General features: G+C 34.0%; 1 protein-coding gene across 2 annotated transcripts in view; it reads left to right on the top strand.

Annotated features, from left to right (window-relative positions):
- Positions 1-22,211, top strand: part of LOC119829243 (nephrin) — a 336,867-nt gene that overhangs the window by 268,729 nt on the left and 45,927 nt on the right. For both annotated transcript variants that reach the window (XM_038351653.1, XM_038351643.1), the window contains exons 10-11: positions 12,064-12,223; positions 21,454-21,652. In XM_038351653.1, coding sequence (XP_038207581.1) covers positions 12,064-12,223; positions 21,454-21,652 — 359 coding nt within the window. The remainder of the gene's footprint in view (positions 1-12,063; positions 12,224-21,453; positions 21,653-22,211) is intronic.

The following is a 22,211-nucleotide window of genomic DNA, read 5'->3' on the forward strand; positions in this document are numbered from 1 at the left end:
CAAAAAGTGAGTTTTTATGTTGGTTTATCTTTCTTTCGTCACATCGACTTTTGTGTCTGGAGATAGCTAAGAAGCTAAAGAGTGAAATAGGTTTCTTTTTACGACACTGAAACATTTCATTTCTTTTGACTGCGGCCGGAATGCTAGTAAAAAATTCCTACATATAGTTTAGTAATAGTTTCTTATTAGCAATTGAATCAAAATTAATATGATGATATTTCAATCACGAAAAATCGAGATTTTTAGAATATAAAAAAACCTAATAAAGACACCATTGTATTAATACGTAGCGAATGCATTTATGGAAGTCGTATTGCTCATGACATGTCGCTTTTCATCGCCTTCGCCTTTCTCACGAATCCATTGCAGATATTTATTAACCGTTGAAGTTAAATTCCTTGCTTACATCATCCCAACAGGAGCATCTAGATAGTTCCAGAAGTTATCCACAACGATCCCTGTAATTGTGTACAGCCAGAAAACAAGCTCGTTGGTACTCGGTAGTTATGAAGGAAATTTTGAGAATACTGTTCCCCGCTGAGAGGTTCACGCCAGTTTCAAAGCATTTCAGATATTCCATAAATGATCCTGTTCGATATTGAATTCTGTCCAGCAATTATAACTTGCGAGGCAATGCGTTCAATGCAGTATATTACGTTCTTGATTATTTCGGTTAATATTTAGTGAAATATGTCAAATATATATATAGTGTTTGTTTATTGACAAATACGACCAAATTTCCGGTGGTAGCGCAGTAATCCAGAGGATTGAGGTCATCGAATCGCAATATGATGGAGTTTGTATCACAATTATAGTTTTTTCTAAGATTCTGGTTGCTGCATAAAAGTATTATGTGTACATAATGAACGAATTAGTCGTAGCGAATTATAAGGAATACTTGATATACTATGACTTTTATACAAATACTCATCTGTGCAAGAATACAATCTTCTCCTATGAGGACTTCCTAAAAAAACAGGTTACCGATATCTTAAATTGAAAGCCCCGCAAGGATCCATAGCGACACTCCTTAGTCTCATAACGCCATACAACGCAATGAAGTGAAACATGGAAATTGAATGAATACAGCGAAAAACGCGCTGTTTTAAAAGGATTATCGCTGAGGGATTTTGAATAATTCCAGTCCAATGTCTCCGGGTAATTTTGCCGCTCAAAATTTTAACGAAACTGCTAAGATACTTTATCGATGGTTTGACGAGATAAACTCAGAAATTGAGACGAGATTGCTTTACAGAAAGCATTAGCAATTTATTTATCATTTGAAATCGGTGATGTAGACTGCAGCGGTCCTGCCATGCCATTAGCTTTATATTACCCCGGTCTTTCTCCACAGATAACAAATATTTTCGAAAAATTTAAGCAATTTGTACAAAGTAGTTTTATATTGTTCACTATTGGAAGATAATTGTAATAATCATCCATGTTGAAATTCTGAAGGTAAATAAAACAGAAAATTCCAGTAATGGTTTAATTAATTTTATTCCCAGAAAGTTTTATACTAACAAACGAGAAAATTGAAGAAAAATTTATGAGATACGAACGATAGTTTGCGCTTTAATTGATGGAATTTTATGATTACTTTCCAGTTTAACAGAAATTTACTATCTCAAAACATGGATCTAGTTTTATAGTATCATAATGAAGTAATTATGTAATAAATAGGTCAAATTAATGAAAATGTTTCAATATATAAGCCGTAAAACAATAGTTTGTATTTATTTATTTGTTTTTTAAACTTATGAACATTGTCACGAAAAGGGTTACAGTAATATAAAAAAATTAAAAACATAAATAAGTAAGTAATAGGTGTTTGTTATGGTTACTTTATGTTTGGACTGTTAGCACATAAGAGCTACAACTGAAGGTAAGACATGAATGGGAATGAACGAAAAAAAATTAATATAGAACCTCTTTCTTTACTTTAACATCTATTGAAAAAAAAGATAAGAAAATACTAAAAATACTAAAAAAAGATAAGTGAATTTTTTTTTTTAATGTCATAGCGGGCAGCTGAGCTGGTGGTTCGCCTGATGGTAAGCGATCACCACCGCCCATAAACATTCGCAAAGGTATAGTATCTCCGTGAATGCGTTGCCCGCTTTTATGGGGTAAGGGAAAGGAAAGGATTAACTTCTGGAAAGAAGGAATGGACTAGGACGGGTGAGGAAAAGGAATTATTATTACATAGGCAACATTTAGTTACGATAGTTCGATAAGCAGCATCGAAAGAAAAAACATTTTACAATCAACTCAACTCTTACAAACAACATGTAAGCCGACCTTAAAACAAATTCGAGCACTCGTCAATCAAGGAATTATTAAATTCAGACGTGCCTTGTTCCGGCTCTTTATTAAAATTCCCGCCGCCTCCTTGCTTATATTAGTGCCACCTCCGTGGTGCGCTCACGTACCACGGTGACGAATTTTAGCGTTCGGTATAATAAGAAATAAGAAGGTTTTTGGAATCACACAACTTTCTCATAATTTTGGTAGTTCTGTGAAATTAATAAAAACAAACGGTGAAATTGTGACAGTTCACTATGTTTAAATCGCGTTTAAAATCCGTTAAAAAGTTTTTAATTTCTAAATGTACAATACTCGCGTAAAATCAAACACAAGAAAATACTAAGATCACTATGATTTCCCCTTTTATCAAATACTAGTTTTATGTGATTATGGTGTACGCTTGTCATTTTCTCTTAAATAGCTGAAAATATTTCGATTACTAGATCAATTGTTGTCATATATGAACTTTTCTATTTTTCTCCGTCAGAGAGATTACTGCATAGTTACAGACCGCCCATTGTACTATATTATATTGTTTTTACATATTTTGTTTCCATGTACTATGAATGTAATACGTTAAACAAATAATAAATAAATTAACTAGAAATTTATATGTATGAATTCTAGTTTATTAATATATAATTTTCTTGGGCATATTAATAAAAAGTGTTGTTATTAACGCGTTTAACCTAAAGCACATAACATGAATTAAGTAAACGTCTGGAAAATTTCCTTGTAAGCAAAAATTCGAAACATTCCAGAATATTCGACGACGTTCCACGCCTCCCTTTGTCGCTCACTTCAATCCTGAGCGTAAATTACTCTCATCAATTAGGCTCGTAAGGGCGACCAAAACATCGCCCCGGAATATTAACCACCCACGAATGAGACGTCAAAATAATACGGCATATATATCCCTGGGTACAGTTGGAAACTATATTGATGACTGTGGTTTAATTTTCTATGAAACGTAGTCCATGTATATTTACATAATATATTGTATGTTATATTACAGGCTTTGTATTTCGGTGTGATGACTGATGAATGTATCTTTTACTTTTGAACTCGTGATCCCCTGTGTTTATAAACCATTATATTAATCTGTTATGTAATGGAGAATTTTGAATGTATTTATCCGACTGTTAGTTCACCCAGGTAGTCTAAGAAAAAACCCGTATGCTTTTTTTTAAATTCAATATATAATTGTACCAAATTTAAGTCTAACCAGTTTAACGATTTAGACGTTAAATAAGACAGATAGAGTTACTTTCATATTTAAAATGTTAGTGGGGACCACGTGGGACAACTTTAATCTTTATTACGTATAATACCAAATAATACATACAAAATTATTAAGAGAATTTAGATTTCATATTCATATAGGTATCTTAATGCCATAAAATAGTCACAATATCATTTAAAGCTTTAATTATTTCTTAGAAAATGAGCATCAACCTAAATACTACATTAATTACGTATTCCTACGTTAATTTCTAAAAACCCACGACCATAAATTATACGAATTGTCATTTCATTTCAAAAATTATATTAAAGCGGAGCTCAGATCTTGATTTATATTTCTTACCTGGCCTACATCTGCTGTCCTTGACGCAAAATATTCCCATTCTGTTTCAACTTTTACCACTTTATTACTATGTAATAAATATTTTCTTGCTTTTACTTTAGTTTTTAGTTTGTTCTGTTTGTATTTCAGGGCTCAAAAAAGAGTTTTATTGATGCAAATTTAAATATTTATTTGTTATGACAATTTAATAAGCTAATTTCATAAACACTAATTTGAGAAAGCTAATTACATGAATGGTTTGGCCAAGTAATCTATATATATAAAAGAAAGTAGTGTTAGTTACACTATTTATAACTAGGGAACGCATTAACCGATTTGGCTGGAAATTTGTGCGGAGGTAGCTTAGAACCAGGAGACGGATAAAGGATAGTTTTCATCGAGAAAATCCCACGGGAACGGTATCATGCGAGGAAAACCCCGTGTCTATCTATCCTGCGACTACGCGGGCAAAGCCGCGGGCGAAAAGCTAGTAGAGAAATATTTGTAGTAATATCTGTTATTAAAAACCTGTTTTTAACATAAAATTACAAGTATTTTATTTAAAAGATAGTACAAGAAACTTAGATCGTACATAATGTGTATTAAAATAGGTATACGCAATAAATTATAATAACTTTTAGCATCTATATTGATTGAGTTTTCTGCCAATAGTAGGTATCTTAGACTATATAATATTTTTTCACATCTTAAACAATTAATAAGTAGATCCTTCAGAATGTTTATCTCAGAGCTCACTCACTATCATTCCACACATATTCGCCTACTCAAACCCATTTAAAACACGGAACATAAAAGTATCACATAATGCTATTCACTTTGGACTTTGACCTATCCTTTACACGTTCTCCTATCGGTTACAAATCTGACATTTTTCAGATGAAAGAAATATAACTTATATGAGCTTATTTCGTATTCAGTCCACTCCCGCACCTAATTACATCGAGAACTTTATGAGGCTTCAGATGGCGGTTAATTATATTTCCTATCTTATATCTATTATTTTTTAAGTGGCCTTTTGTGATATGTACTTATGGCATGTTTATTCTGCTGGTGCGTATACTGCATTACTTTAGATGTATAACAGTTTTGTTACTATGGCCACGGATAATGTTATAGTAGACTAGTATTATAACATCCTATCCTATCCTATTAATCCTACAAATATTATAAATGCGAAAGTTTGTACGGATGTGTGTGTGTTTTTTCTGCTTCACGCAAAAACTGCTGAACCGATTGCAATAAAATTTTGTACGTAGATAGCTAGATAACTGGAATAACATATAGGCTACTTTTTATCCCGATATTCCTACGGGATACGGACTGACGCGGGTGTAACCGCTGGGCGCAGCTAGTATTATAAATGCGAAAGTTTGTAAGGATGTGTGTGTGTGTTTTTTTGGTTTTTCACGCAAAAACTACTGAACCGATTGCAATGAAATTTGTTACGTAGATATTTGGACAGCTGGAATAACATATAGGCACTTTTCATCCCCATATTCGTACGAGATACGGAATTACGCGGGTGAAACCGCGGGGCGCAGCTAGTTAATTATAATGTCTCCATTATTATCAATTAATACTTACTAATATTATAAATGTGAAGTGTTTGTTCATGGAGAGAATTAGGTCATAAAATCCTACAGGATTACATATGTGACCGTGCGGGCGACACCGCGTGAAAAGCTAGTCCACGAATCTGATTTCATACTAAGTATTAGGTAATACATTTAGTTAAATTTCGTCTATAATCCGCGTGTGGGAGTTTCTGTCAAACTTAAACGATGTTGAAACTTCACTATTCAACGATAAACATCATTTATTAAATTTAATTACAGTTTCAAATGTATTTGTGTATTAATTAATTGAACCATTAATCTATGAACATTTTAGATTTAGAAATTTTGAAAGAATAGAAAAAATTTGATCACGAGGCAGGATTCGAACCTGCGTATCTTGCCTAACCGTAGCAACGCCTAGCCTCTCGGCCACCCGTGATCCTGCCACAGTAATCGAATTTCTTCTATTCTTTCGGTTTCATGTGCCTAAGGGGCACCCCACGCCATCTATTGAGATGATTAAGAACCATCACAACCAATACGAAACATTATTTCAATGATTACAATATTGTATCGATGGAACGCGGCCTTTGTTAAATTTAATTTTTAGTTTTATAGCATTTTAGATTTAATCAGCGAATCTCATTAATTAAAAATATAAATAATATGACTCCTTCACTTGAATTAAAATTGAGCAAGATTAAAACCAATCATAATTAAGACAATATGAAATGCGATAAATTTTCTCACGAATGAAACCGCGAAACATAATAATAATATTGTTATTATTATAAATAGTTATATAGACGCTAGTCCCGGCTCCGCCCGGAATAAAAAGGGATAAAAAGTATACTATCACCAAAGCTCAGCTCACCCTGTCTATATACCAAATTTCATCAAAATCTGTTTAGTAGTTTCAGCATAATTGACGAACAAACTGAAACACAGTGGTGACAAACAAAGCGGTTTCACCCGCGTAAGTCCATATGCTGTAGGAATATCGGGATAAAAAGTTTGTCTATATTTTATTCCAGTTGTCCAGCTATCTACGTACCAAATTTCATTGCAATCGGTTAAGTAGTTTTTGCGTGAAAGAGCAACAAACACACACATCCTTACAAACTTTCGCATTTATAATATTAGTAGGATTAGTGCGATAGTGTGATAATAGTATTACCTGGGTAGTTTTACTCATACAATGACTTTCCTTACTCACTTTACCTGTTACATGTAACCATAAAGAAATTATTCAATACAACTAAGTGTCTCAGGCAATATTATCGTAAAAGCAGATGGATATAATGCTATTCCCTTGAAATGTAATTCATAGAAATGTCGGACACGTGTACGTCACACAATAATGTGAAATTTACTTTTCATAAATTGGTGAATGCGAAATGTCTATATATGTCTATATATATATATATATAGACATATAGAAATTCTCGTGTCGCAATGTTAGTTACCATCCTAATCCTACTATCCTACTAATATTATAAATGCGAAAGTTTGTAAGGACATGTGTGTGTTTATTGCTCTTTCACGCAAAAACTACTTAACCGATTGCAATGAAATTTGGTACGTAGATAGCTGGACAACTGGAATAACATATAGGAAACTTTTCATCCCGATATTCCAACGGGGTACGGACTTACGCGGTTGAAACCGCGGGGCGCAGCTAGTAACTCATAAAATAACGTACAGCGTATTTCCCAAACGGATTTCCGATAGTTATTTCTACCTCAGCGCTACGTAATATCCTACGGTGGAACCCCGCGGCCTTCCTGATGATCTTCGATTATTATCCAGTAAACTCCCTCTAATGGACACTCACGATTCAATTTATACTCCTTTCAGGCTGAATTGATTCACTGATCGGTATTTTCCGTTGATGAAGTAATGCGATTTTAGAGGAAATATAATTCTTTAGGAATAGATAAATTGACATTTTAAGGTCGGAACGCAGATAAATTCATTCAGAAAGCAAATCTCGATAGTGTTTGTTTACTAAAATATAGTCTTTTTTTTATGTCATAGCGAGCAACTGAGCTGGTGGTTCGCCTGATGGTAAGCGATCACCACCGCCCATAAACATTCGCAAAGGTTGGGCCTCTGCGAATGCGCTGCCCGCTTTTTTGGGATAAGGGAAAAGGAATGGATTAACGACTGGAAAGAAGGAGTGGACTAGGACGGGTGAGGAAAAGGAAACGAGCCTCCGGCTCCCCCACTCACCGTACGAAACACAGTGGCATGCCACTATTTCACGCCGGTTTTCTGTGGGGGTGTGGTACTTCCCCGGTGCGAGCTGGCCCAATTCGTGCCGAAGCGTGCTCGACTCCCACAATTAAGTAATTATATATAATTAAGTAATAAATATAGTTATCGATGATAACGAAAGGAATATTAGTAAATAATATAATTTATATAATTAAATAGTAAAATTAATAAATAATAAATTATACGCATTAAAAATCTAATTGAATTCATAATAATTTCGTAGTTGGTAAAGTCTCTTATTAGGCATATTTCATCATTGTATTCAACCAATAATTTTGATTAATTTTGCACATGTTTCATCTATCTTTAAAACAATAAAGGGCAATTTTGATTTCACATAAACAAATACAAGACATATAAAGTAATCTGTCCAACACAAAAACGCCTAGAACTAAAGCCTATTTCCATGTTACAACTGAGACGGGACGTTTTAACTTCTAAGTCGTCTGTGAAGTAGCAGAAACAAGGTCGTTTCTAAGGTTGCGGTTACTATATGGGCGGGAGGGATTAGATGCTAAAACTTTTTATATCAATGTCACTAATGTTTATATATTAATGGTTCTTTATAAAGAACTTTAAAAACACATTGCGTATGTTATTTATAAATATAACAACTGATTCCAATTTGTTTGTTCAATTCAGAAACAGTCTATCAATTTATAAATTATGTTAATAGTAAGTTATTTAGGCAGTGATGACTCAGTGGTTATGATCTCCGATCTAAAGAAAAGTAGAAGGTTCGAGACCGGATGAACGAAATTTTTCAATTTATCGGAATATTATTTACGTATGTAATGATCTTCTTCTTGAAACAGTGAAGGAATACATCGTGAGGAAACCGGCATGTCGAAGAATCAAAAGTTCATTGACATGTGACATCGCCAATCCGCAATTGGCCAGCGTTGTGGATTGTGGCCTGAACCCGCATAAGAGGCCCGTGTCTGAATGCGAACATATATAGGCTGATAGTGATGCTGTTATTTTTTGTCCAATTTATAAAAAATAATTATATTTATATTTCTTTTAAACTCTAATTTATATCTCATTTAAATTAATTCTAATACCTTTTTATACCTCCTAAATGTTCTCCAAATAACATTCATATTAATTTTGAGAACATTTAGGAGTACAATAACTTCAAATTAATTTACTGCTCATGAGTATTAGTATGTATTATTTTATCGTCACTACCTCATCTATAAACACAGGCTAAGTGTTCAGACGAAATACTTTATGAAATGAATTTCCATTCACACGTTTAAATCTGTTTCAAAATGGTTTCAACGCATGAGTATTTGCTACAAAGAGTCTTTAATTAATTCATAAATAATGTTTAATTTTAATGCTTTAATATTTATAAATACGACTTAAATGTAATTAAAAATGAAAATAGGTTATCGCAAACTCTATTTTTTTATTGAGTCACATAAAAAAATGTTATAAAAGTACTAAAAAACAAAACAAAAACATCATTATATCTCATAATCTTTCCAGACACAGCTTCTATTGAAGACTGGTCATTGAACACTATCCTTAATAGAATTTTCTTATACTTGGTTTGTAAGCCGTTATTTACTAACAATATAAATAATATCAAAATTATACAAAATGACGAACTATAAAAATGGCAGCTAAAACGCGCAAAAATCAAAGAAATGTAAGTCTCAAAAAAAAAATAAACAAGTCCATAATGTAACTGTTTTTAAACGGACTGACAAAGCGACGAGCTGACAATAGTCACGGGAAATTTTGTATTTTCAATTCGCACAAAGCTCCTTCCGTATTGCAGGTTTAAAAAGTCCTTTTAATTTTAGATACATTCGTACGACTGAGGAAATAGAACTTTCGAAGCGAATATCTTTTTGCTGTGCAAACGGGTGAAATATAAAGTCTTAGATCCACTTATCCTCTTAGTGAGTTTAGTATTCTTTAATAAATTTCGTTCATATTACTGATTGATGTAAAATTGAAGGCGTTGGGGCAGTCTCGGCGCTCATGTTTGTAAATGCCCATATTGACAACCTGTATGTTGACAAAAACCACAATCGCAAATAGTTACATACATTGCTTGCAATGCATAGTCACCATTTGTACTAAGCGATCGCGCATTGTAGTGCGTTCATTGCGAGAGTCGCGAATAAATAGTAAAGGAAGCAGCGACATGCCTTCTTACACTTTTCTTTATAACTTCTTTGCTTTAAAGTTGCAAGGGTCCTACATAGAACTCTGTTCTGCAACTGCAACTCTAGGTAGATAGATAACCAGATGAAGTTGAGTTTGGGTCTTTTTTATTATGTAGCCCGCGCCGTCCCTCGAGTTGTACCTGGGTAAAAAGTAGCCTATGTGCTAGACCAGACTGAAATCTACCGTTGTACCAAATTTTATTCGGATAGACTAACATCCATACATCCATCCAACCATATATACAAACTTTTTCGTTTAAAATATTAGTAGGATGTTACCTATCTTTCAGGGCAGATATAAAAAAAATTATTTAAAATGTAGAAAAGATTTTACCCAATTTGTATCGATTTGCTAAAGAGAAGAAGAAATTTACACGTCAGTTAACATGACACGTATAAAATCTTTCAATTTACTTTTTATAAAATTTTACGAATTATCCTGGCCTATTTTCCCTCAAAACTCAATATCTGAAGCGTTGAATTTACTACTTAATTATTATTAATATATGTTTAAAACCTATATGTTTTTTTCAATTGTTATTTGCTAATAATGCTAATTCTATTACATCACCATTTACAAGCACACACATTTATCTTAATAAAGATAACAAATTTCCCTATAATCACACGGCATCACACCGTCAGTGGAGTCCTGCTTCTAAATCTCCACCACTTATCTCTAATAATTAGAAAGGCTTTTGTTAAAAGAAATAACCCAGCGTTCAGAGCACCAGCCTTTGTCCAACAAGGATCTTTTATAGAACGCAGTTAATGGGCATCCCTTTGTGTGTATAATCATATTCCCCTAAACAGGCCTCTTAACTTGGGTACTTGTTTTAAAAAGGTTTGCGCTTTATTTGTTCAGAAGGAACGGGGAAGTTTATACCAATTCATAGTTTCGGTTTGATATTTCCTCTACCTTAGTTCATTGGTACGTTATAGTGTATAGAAAGCCCTTACTTATCCTCGAAATAGCCATTTATTTTATACTAGCTCTTCGCCCCAGCTTTGCATATATACACTACGTCACTCAGTACATGGCGGACGATGTTCAAGTTCGAATTTCGTATCATGAACAAATGTTTACTATCCTTAAAAAAAACAATCTATGAAACATTTTCTTTCTACAAGAGCAAAATTAACAACTTCAAAATTATATTCAGTGATATTTCTAAGAATAGCAGCTGAAATAACAAAATTATTGTAACGCGTTTATTTGTTATAGTATATAGTTCATATTGCTAGCTACTTTTTATAATATTTTATGGATATACGTGAATTATTAACACGATATGAAACTTTCCCTGTCAAGGATTTAAATTCTAGACTAATAAGACCTGTTTTCAATGCAAATAGTTTTTCAAATGGTTATAATGTGACGGAGTTCTGTTGTCCCGTTAAAAAGCTTTTCGTGTCAGCGAAATTGTGCTAAGTTCAGGTAAGACCGTTTCAGTTTAACCGTTTCTAGTTTACATCCCCGGTTTACGATAACAGTACGCAATACGAGACCCACTTACTCGCTTAAAATGTACGACGTTTTTAAATTTAACAGGCAATGTCGCCCAAAAATAGTTAAGTGCATGAACGGAGTTATTTGGAAGTTTTCGGTGAACGTAGCAATGTATATTGTTTGGTTATGTATTTTAGTGTTACAATCAAGGATCATTTATCATAAATACATAAATACTAGCTTTCCGTCCGCGACTTCGCTCGCGAGGATTACAAAATTTTATACAGAGAGAAAATGGTATGATTTTTTTTTATATTTTAGATGCTTAGCAAATAACCTATTCTTTGTTAAATGGGTTAATCGAGTTTTTGATTATTATATTATTCTCAAGCTGTTGCCTGTCATGTGGTCCCATTTAAATTTTTTCTAGTTCTTACAATTTGAATTACCAACTACAAAGACACGCGAAAGTTTGTAAGAACATATAATGTGTATTTGTTTGTGCTTGTAACTCATTCACACGAAAACCACTGAAAGGATTTTGGTGATACTTAATAATGATATAGCTGATATACTAAAATAACACATAAACTATAAAAATACTGACCTGCTGTTTCGTCCATGGTATCCTATAGTAAATAAGCATTAAATTTCTACAACGACCTTAATTATAACATTCGTAACTAATAAGAATTCACCCCCCAGGACCGGGCGCTCGCGCACAACGCGACCGCGCGTGTGTTCCACAGCAACCAGAGCCTGGTGCTGCAGAAGGTGACGCGGCACAGCAGCGGCAGGTACGCCTGCTCCGCACTCAACGCGGAGGGCGAGACCGTGTCCAATGAACTGCATTTTAGAGTTAAATGTGAGTACTAGCTATACCTACGTAAGACGTTTTATAAGATTGTGATAATGGTAGAATCCTTTTGAACCGATGTTAGAGACAAAATAGGTTCTTGGTCCATCTGTACGTATTTTTTTTTTTTTTTGTTATACAGTATTTTCGGCAACAAATTAAAAAATATATCTTGTTTGAATGAGCTCCAAACTTCAAATAGATGTGTGGGGCTTATAGCTATTACATTAATTTATTTTTCGCGTTTGAGTGGTTTTAAAAACGGTTAATTTTTTTCATAATTATGTCTATAGTTATTAACATTACTGCGATTCTAATTGTTAGATTATAACTGTCATATAGTAATGGATTAGGGGCCTACATTACGCATACTTATTTATTTCAGCTTAGTTTGGCGTCCCAATATATTTGAAACGTAAATTTAAATTTTCGTTATTTCGTTATTCCGTGTTTCTTTCAAGCAAAATAATTTGACACGAGTTATACAGGTCTAATTAAATCATCATTCAATTATACTTAATATAATAATATAAGATTACATTGTCTACCAAAATAAAGCGAATCACTACGAACACATTTTCGCTATCGACATGCACCCCTGTCTTAAGCGTTTAAATTCCGAAAATTTCTGAACACGACTTGTTTCGCTCGAGTCGCGAATACAATCGTAGAATTTCATTCGCGCCGAGGCCTGTTTTGAATAGAAAAAGCCCGGTTCATTTTAAACTTGGAGCTCATTCGAAACAATCAGTTGGATTGAACAATGAAGCACGCCTCAGGATTAATTAATGGGCGCGGACACGCCATATAAATTAAGATATAATCGCGGAGTCATCCCTGCTGATATAATAACTGAATTGTTGGTAAGATTATTGTATACTTGTGTGCAACCGCTGATGGATTTCATAATTTTATTTTTAGTTATTTTATTATCTAAACTGACTTAACAGGCATATAATTCAATACATGATCCAGACATTCCATAAGTTCAATATCGTGTATGTTTAAATAGTTGTTATCACACGCCCGTGGAATAACACCAGTTGAAAAAATTGTAAATACGAGTTGTTGTTTTTTTTATGCCATAGCGGGCAACTGAGCGGGTGGTTCGCCTGATGGTAATCACCAGCGCCCAGGAGTATGTATATTCTGCTTGAAGGGGTAAGGGATAAGGAAAGGATTGATGTCTGGAAAAAAGGAAGGGACTGGAAACAGTCAGGAAAGGGAAACGGACCTCCGGCTCCCCCATTCACCGTACGGAACACAATAGAATGCTATTATTTCACGACACTTTTCTGTAGAGGTGTGGTACTTCCCCGGTACGAGCTGGCCCAATTCATGCCAAAGCATACTCGACTCCCACAATAAATGTTGTAAATAAATTCAATCCGAACTTAATATTATATGTCCGTTTGTCTCTTCACCTACACCTCTAAACAGATTTGAATAAAATTTCTGAAAAGATAACTTTTGACCCGAGGAGGGACAAAGGATTCTTTTATATTAGATATCCCTAGGTAATGGGAACTGTGCGAAATTAATAACGGGCTGTCTATTTTTTCTTTTGACTACACGAGCGGAGCCGCGGGCGGTAAGCTAGTATTCCTCTACCGGATCTATTTCGAAGATTGCACAGACGTATTTCTCATCAGCTTAATTAGTGCATTACAAACTGAAATTCCATTCAAATTCAATACCGTTCTGTTTACAATACTGCAATTCAATTTAATCTAAATATAGCTCCCAGAAACATTTATCGGACTATTTGTATGGGTTTCAAACACAAAGAGAAGATTCCACGTTTATAGATGTGTGGAAATCTCAAAAGCGGACGGCCTCCTTGTCTCAGTGGTTATATTGCGACCTGAGAAGCCTGGGTTCAAATCTCGGTGGATACTAACAAAAAGAATTGTCGCGGTGTGGCTGGACAAAGAAGGCTAATCACCAAAATCAATCCGTAACACAAAACGAAAGGTGATGCTTAATGCCTTCGCCCCATACCCCACAACGGTACACGGAAATTCACTTATATAATTTCAAAAGCTAAATTAAATTATAAAATCGCTATTTCGCTCTGAAATGATTACTCGAACGATATTATTTATACGCGTTTCTCAGAAGTTCATCGACTAACGCTTCATCGTTTTAGCTCTCGATTTATTGAAATATTAATAAAATATGATTGCGGGGGCCTTCGTGCGAATAATGATAATATAACTCTTAGAATCTCACGCTGCGTACGCGTAGCGTTAATAATTTTGTCAACATCCAGAAATGCGAGTAAGTGGTAATGATTATTTTTTCACTTGTTGTTTTTTTATTAACTAACTGCTGCTTCGCCCATTGTAGGGGGCAACTGAAATGATAGTTCGCCTGATGGTAACCACCATAACACCACCAAAGCATACGCGAGGTAGATTCTCTGCGAATGCATTGCCTGCTTTACTAAGGGGTAAGGGATAAGGGAATGATTATCAACAGGAAAAATTTGAATGGAAAGGGCCTCCAGCTCCTCCATTTACCGTACAAAACATAGTTCTATTTCACGCCAATCGCCTGGGAGGATGTCGTACCTTCTCCAGTATGAGCTAGCCCAATTCATGTCAAAGTGGCTCGTATAATAACCATAATAAATCTACACACATTTTTATTCTTGATAAAACTAATTACCTTGAAGAGGATCATTACAACTTGTCGATGGAACTTATATCGTTAATCGTAACCACCGTCAGTTTTGCTTTGTTAATTTTGAAGGTTTTTGCGAGCTCCTAGAAATCTCGAACATTATTACTTGAATATCTATTTATTTAATCAGTGTACTTGACACTAACCGGTGTGGTTGTGTGTGGTTCTTGTGTGATTACCTCATAAACATAATATACTAGCTGCGCCCCGCTGTTTCACCCGCGTAAGTCCGTATCCTGTAGGAATATCGGGATAAATTACCAAATTTAATTGCAATCGGTTCAGTAGTTTTTAAGTGAAAGAGCAACAAACACACACACATCCTTACAAACTTTCGCATTTATAATATTAAGTAGGATTATTTAATGTACCCCGTCGCGTGGTAAGAAGTAGGCTATGTGCTAATCTATACTATATAGATAGACTGTAATTTATCTCTGTACCAAATTTCATACAGATACGGTAAGCTGTTTTCGCATAAAAGAGTAACGAACATCTATTAATCCATCCATCCATTCTGATGTAGGGACAATTTTTGCATAATTACTCATATAGAGTTTCTTCTTAAAATATATATGTTTTGGTGCCAAATAAAGATATGTATGTATATGTATATGTCATTAGAGTCAAACTCATACCTAGGGGGTTACCGTGACGTCATAAAGCAGTACTAATTTTAATTTGGAAAAGTGATAGCTTTAGAGACAAATATAGATCTGTGTTTTTCTCACATTCGAAGTAGGACTGCTTTAAAACGTTTATTTCAAAAAACTTATTATCAAGACGATTTTTAATTGCCATAATACATAGAGTTTATTAAATATCTCAGAAAGTTTCTACAGAGAAAAGCCGGCAAGAAACTTTGTACTTTCTCTTTTATTTACTTTTTAATTTTTCTTACAAAATATTAATGATGTAAAAGAACTGTCAAAGGGCGTGGCGTGGAGGCATATTCTATACGAAAGGGCTCGGCATTTTTAGCAACACATGTGGTTTCTCGGATGAAAATATCCCTACTTAATATATGGGAAAGTAACTCTATCTGTCCCATCTGCATGCCTTAACAACTCAACTGCTTTAGATGAATTTTAGTATAGTTATAGTTTGAGACTCGAGAAAGGACATAGGTTAGTTTTTATCCCGAAAATCCTAAGAAAGCGACAACATGCAGCATAAGCATACGCGCATAGGCGGAAACCCTAGAGCCCTCTACCATTTCCTTTGACTATGTAAACGACGCCGCCGGCGTAAGCTAGTGTTCTTTACCTTTAAATTTATTCATTACACACAAACATACATCCAAAGCTTTTCTCCTTACGGAAATAGTTTGTAAACAAATTATTTTACGGGTAAAAGTAAACACAAAGTGAGTATGAATTAATGCTTTCTCACTCCAAACTTTAATCATAATTACAGCGTCCACGCTCTTGACATAGTTATATCTAACGTAAATTAACTATTGACTGCAGGCCTCAGGTGACTCCCCCCGGGGACGTCACGCCCCCCGTCCCAAGATGGGACGAAACAAGACAGGAATTTTTAATGGACCCATAGCGGAAAATGTTGCAATAAATTTCTGCTCCGAAAGAAAATTGTTTTGAAATGAAGTTGCGAGTTGCGACTCCGTAGTTCGGCTTTTGTTTCAATTTAAAATGTCGCTTAAATTGTAATGTTAGTGAGACGGGTTAAGTGTACATTTAAGATGTGCACTTCATTGTACTGCAGTGTTGAATCGATTGTTTTAGATAGGAACGTGATAGTTTCGTGTTTTGAGGTTAGGTTAAAATGAGGCTCGTACGATTTTAAACGTCTTTATTGATAAAAGAATTTAAAAAATCGACGTGTGACATCTATCCGCGATTATGTAGGTGGTGGACTAAAAACATCATAGGAAATCCATGTACCAGCAGAGACAAATGATGACGGTAATGATGAATTTATTTACAAAATGCATATACATCTCATCTAGTATTACACTAGAATGAAAAATCACGGTTTATACTCGTATATAAGCAATCAAACCTTTTACATATTGCGATGATCCTTTGTCTCGGAAATTTTACAAACAAATTGAAGAAAAATGCTCTAGTCAGAAACACCCTGAAAGCGAATGAAACTTTCGCTTACATAGTGCTAATTCACTTTCTTACGCACTATTTATAACATCATTTTCCAGTCTCCGAATCCGCAGGTGCTCAGCCGCCAACGTAGCATATTATTAATCACGACTCGACCACCACTACGTAATTGCTCAACCCATTTGCGAAATTCTAATTATACACGGCCTACGACATGATGGTTTATTGTCTAGCATTAAAGGGTTTCAGTTAATCTTTAAATGATTTGAGGTCGTTAGGATTCGCAGCGACTTGCTTAATTGTCTAAACGTGTCTTTATTATTTATTTAAATTAAATGTAATACTGTTTAATATTAGTAAATATTAATGTAACTATATCGGAGACTATATTTTTATAAATATAAAAAGTAGGACATCATTCGTCTATTTTTAAAATTATATTTGCAGGTGAAAATCCGGTATTCACTTCTTATAAATTCATGCAAAGGTTTGAGTGCCTATGCACATTTATTTTACATCATTCAAACCCCGACTACACAGTGCCGATATTCCAGTTAAAAATCCGTGTGTATGTCCGAACAAGGCTACGGTTTGTCCCAATAAACAATGGCAATGTGTTTCGAAATCGGAACCAATATTTGCACCGAAACTCGCAGCTTACACTGGAATAAAAAAGCGCATGATCCCAACAGCTGTCCTTTTCACATTGCTTTTTTCCAGATGAGGTTTAACATTTGTGCAACTTTGGTGTATAGTGAACCATTTCAAACATTTAAAATTTAATTTTTAGTTTTATAGCATTGAAATGCTTTATAAATGGGAAATTTTGAAAGAATAGAAAAAAATTTATCCCGCCTCGTGATCAAATTTTTTCTATTCTTTCAAAATTTTACAAAATTGGACTATCTATACTTTAATTACAAGTATTCAAATACGAACTTCTTAGATTTAACTTTCATATGAGATGCCACACACGAAGCGAGCGACTCAAAATTTTAATTATTGATGTGAAAACAGGTAAATATCAAGCTTGCGCTTTAGTTACTTCATTTGACTAATTCATCATTATTCACTGTAATAAGCTATCAGATAAAATATCCTTTTCTGACTAAATCTTATGAGGCCTTTCCTTAATTTTGTTAAAGAAACTTATTCAAATAGTATTTTCTTGTGTTTTGTTTCACGCGAGTATTATACATTTAGAAATTAAAAACTTTTCAACGGATTTTAAACACGATTTATTCATTATATTATTAACCCTATTTATTCAAATAGTACATTCTCCAAGACGATGTATTCTTTCATTTTAAATAAGTAGATCATCCTTCTTAATTATCGTCTAAGGAAAATAGATTTCTCTTAATAACATAGTATATTTTAATTGTATTTAAATACCCGGAAATTATTTAAATGGATTGTTCCTTAAAAATGCATTGTGAAAGAATTCAATAGAAAATTGTAAAGTATAGGTGTTTTTGTTCCGATAATTGAATCCTTCCCACTAATATTATAAATGCGAAAGTTTGTAAGGATGTGTGTGCATTTGTTGCTCTTTCACGCAAAAACGCCTAAACCGATTGCAATTAAATTTAGCACGTAGACAGCTGGACAACTGGAATAACATACAGGCAACTTTTATCCCGATATTCCAACGGGATATGGACTTACGCGGGTGAAACCGCGGGGCGCAGCTAGTTCTTTATAAATTTCATTCTAATTCAACCAGCTATTTAAGACTTTCCGCCTGAATTTAAACGACATCCTTCTCGAACATTCGATGCGTTCAATCAGTACAACTTACAACTGCTCGCGCCAATACTTTCAAATTACAACAAAAACGTGTTACAAGTACAATCAACAGAGTGCATTTCCTTGCACATCGCTAAATAAAAGTAAAGAAAAGTATTTTACGAAGAACAATGAAATTTTATTAGAGAATAGCTCTCATTTCCAAAGCTCTCAGCACCTTTCCGGAGAATTAAATAGGTGTTTCTATCTATCTATATAAAGCTTAATAATAAAATATTTCTACAAGATTAAACTCATTGAAATCGCTTTTAATTTTAACGCTTTCGTCGTTTTCTTATTTCGAAGAAAATTCTGCTAACAATTTACTTGAACAGTTTATCGGTTGGATATTATTATGGCTCGATTTTTCAAATACTTTGATGAAGTTATGCTTATTGTTATATTTCAGTACAGTTTTAACTTATTTATATACTCTATGACAGAAAATAAATACAGTTCATAAACTTATTAAGTTTTAATCATGGAATGGACTCATTTGTCTCACTTGCTATTACATTACAGAGTATACCTATATAATGAACTTATTTGTTGGTGATCAAAAATACGTATATAATATAAACTCATGAAATTATTGTATCGTCAACGATCCTTCATCACTACATAGTAGAAAACAAAATCGCTTTCTCTGTCCCTATATCCCTATGTATGCTTTCTCTTCAATCAATCTTTAAAACTACGCAACAGATTTTGATGCGGTTTTTTTAATAGATAGAGTGATTCAAGAGGAAGGTTTATACTAGGTTTACAAGTGGTGTACTTAAAAGGTGTACAAGAGGAAGGTTTGGGTAACTGTATGACGTATGAAATAAAACTCTCCGTTATACAAAACCTACTCTAAAGGTGTCGGTTACAAGCAACCACACAGGTGAAAATTATAATAACGATTAATTAAGATAGCTTCAAACAGAATTTTTAACCATTATATGAGAATATTTTTCTCAAGGAACAATCATAATAAACATATCTTGTACGAGGTACATGTTGTACCTCGTACAAGATACAAGTTATATTCCTATGGAATGTGACAACTGTTATTTTTTTAATTATTCAATCATTATCGCTTAATAAGTAAGATAAATAATAATAGTTATTAGATAATGAGAAATAAATTGTTCAAAATGTTTATCTATAGGCACAAATTGTTTTTGAAGGGTCTACTTGTAAAGCCAAAATAACAATCTTATGATAAAAATTCATATGAAACGCTCATGAACCAATATAACGAATAAAATGAAAATGTATGTCGTTTAATATTAAAAACATTGTGCTCGATGATTAAAAACGACTGGATATTAATTGGTATCTCACTGACAAAGAATGGATGTTATTTAAATAAATTAAAGGGCCGATTTTACCAATATGATATACCTAAACGAGTACCACGTTAGTTATAAATTCGTTGAAAGTTATATAAGATGTCATGCCTAATAGAATTTACAAAATACATGTCAAACTAAAAACATATCGTCATCATATCTTCTTAATGAGTAAACTTAACTTTAATTTCATCGTTCTAAAGAAATAAATAACAACTTTAATAAAATTTAATTTGCAATGTATAATTTTCGTATCACAACTGAAATAACACAATAAGTGACTGAAAATTTAAACGCGTTTAAATTTGTTAAACGCAGACATTTCGCAAGATTTAAACCCGTTTTTGCTCAATCATGATTCAGTCCACTTTGATATAATATAAGTTTCCAAACGATGATCGCGATTCAACATTTTAACTCGTTTTCTATGACATAAAATTCATCGGTGAAAACGGTCCATAAGACTTAAAATTCTCCTTCAACACAGACAAAGTCACGGTCCTAATCTAGTAACAATATAAAACCCTTGACCAATAGTTCAAGTATCGCGTGTCATCGGGTCGGGTCCACTTAATGCATTTCACCTTCGATTCCACTCAAACCGTACCGCTCATTTCTATCAAATTGCTCTACAGCCCTCCGAAACACCGCAAATTATATCAAAAATATACACGCTGAAATAAACCATGTCACCATAGCTGAGGGGTCGAAATAGCGTACACGCATTGTAACTAGTTATTCCTAAGTTTTCGATACTATCTGGCCCACCTAAATCGTGATGTCTCCGTTTCAATCTTCAGAACGAATGAACTATTACAGAGACAGTCCCATTGCGAGATTGGAAAACGATAATGTCATTTGCACAGCTGTTATTGAAATACACAACTAAATATTTCTAGGTGAAATGAAATTGTTATTAATAGTTGACTTTTTTTATTATTACTAGAGTTTCGCCCGCGGTTTGCCCCCTTGTTAAAAAAAATAGACACAGTGTTTTCCCCACATAGTTCCTAGATTTTATTTCGTAATAAAATAAAACGAATACGATAAAAATACAAAAAAACAATTACCAATTTATTCGCTTAATCTGTTTGTTTGTATATTTGTATGTCCGACCCATTCATGTAGACTCAATTTTAGACCACTTTCAATGAAAGGATTCAAAATTAACTTATTAAGGATAGGTATTCTTATTATCCTGATCAAGGATCTCGTATAATTAGGCTTTTTAACTATATTTATTATAATATTATGCTCATATTCAATTGCATTGGGAAAAAAATGAATTGCTAAAAATAATAATGCCTGCTTAATAATTATAATAATAAAGATGTTATAAATTGTTTGACAGATGCCCCATCCTGTAGGAGTGGTAGTACCACTGGCGTTTCAGTGGTGGGGGCAGCGAGGGGAGAGTCCGTGGTGATCGTGTGCGAGGTGGACGCTGACCCTCCAGCTGCTGTCTTCAAGTGGAAGTTCAACAACTCTGGCGAGACCCTGGACGTGCCAGCTGATAGATATACATCTAATGGGAGTGCGTCTAGTCTAAAGTAAGTATACAGACTGGTGAAATTAATATGGGGCATGCTATTGGTCGATCTAGTTAGACACCCTTGAAAGAAAGAAAAAAAAAAAACATTTTTAACTCGCACATAGAACACATAAGTGCTAAATGAACTATTAAAAAGCAATTATATTAAATATTACATGTCCTGAAAAATTCCAGGACATCCGATATAACGCGTCAGCACTGAATTCCAAGTACATTATAATATCACCAAGAAGTCAGTGTCTAATGTTGAAATGAATGAACCGATTAAAATTGACTACAACAGCCTATAAGGCGGTCTCCGTATAACCCTTACCCTCTAAAGTATGCAGACATTCACGTAAAGGATTTAAGCGGTTACCTCGTGGTAAAACTGACCACACCTTAAGCTATTTGAGCAGCATATTTCGTCTAGGGGCCACTAATTGAGGTTATCATAAAGTGAATTGAATTTTGGACGTTAACGAACATGTTACAAAATTGTTGAATGACCGGTGTCTACATTTGATTGAGTCTCTAACTCCTAAACTAGGTAATGTATGTCAGGAGTTAGCGCCCTC

The sequence above is a fragment of the Zerene cesonia genome, chromosome 1 (genome assembly GCF_012273895.1).
Source record: "Zerene cesonia ecotype Mississippi chromosome 1, Zerene_cesonia_1.1, whole genome shotgun sequence".
NCBI lineage: Eukaryota > Metazoa > Arthropoda > Insecta > Lepidoptera > Pieridae > Zerene > Zerene cesonia.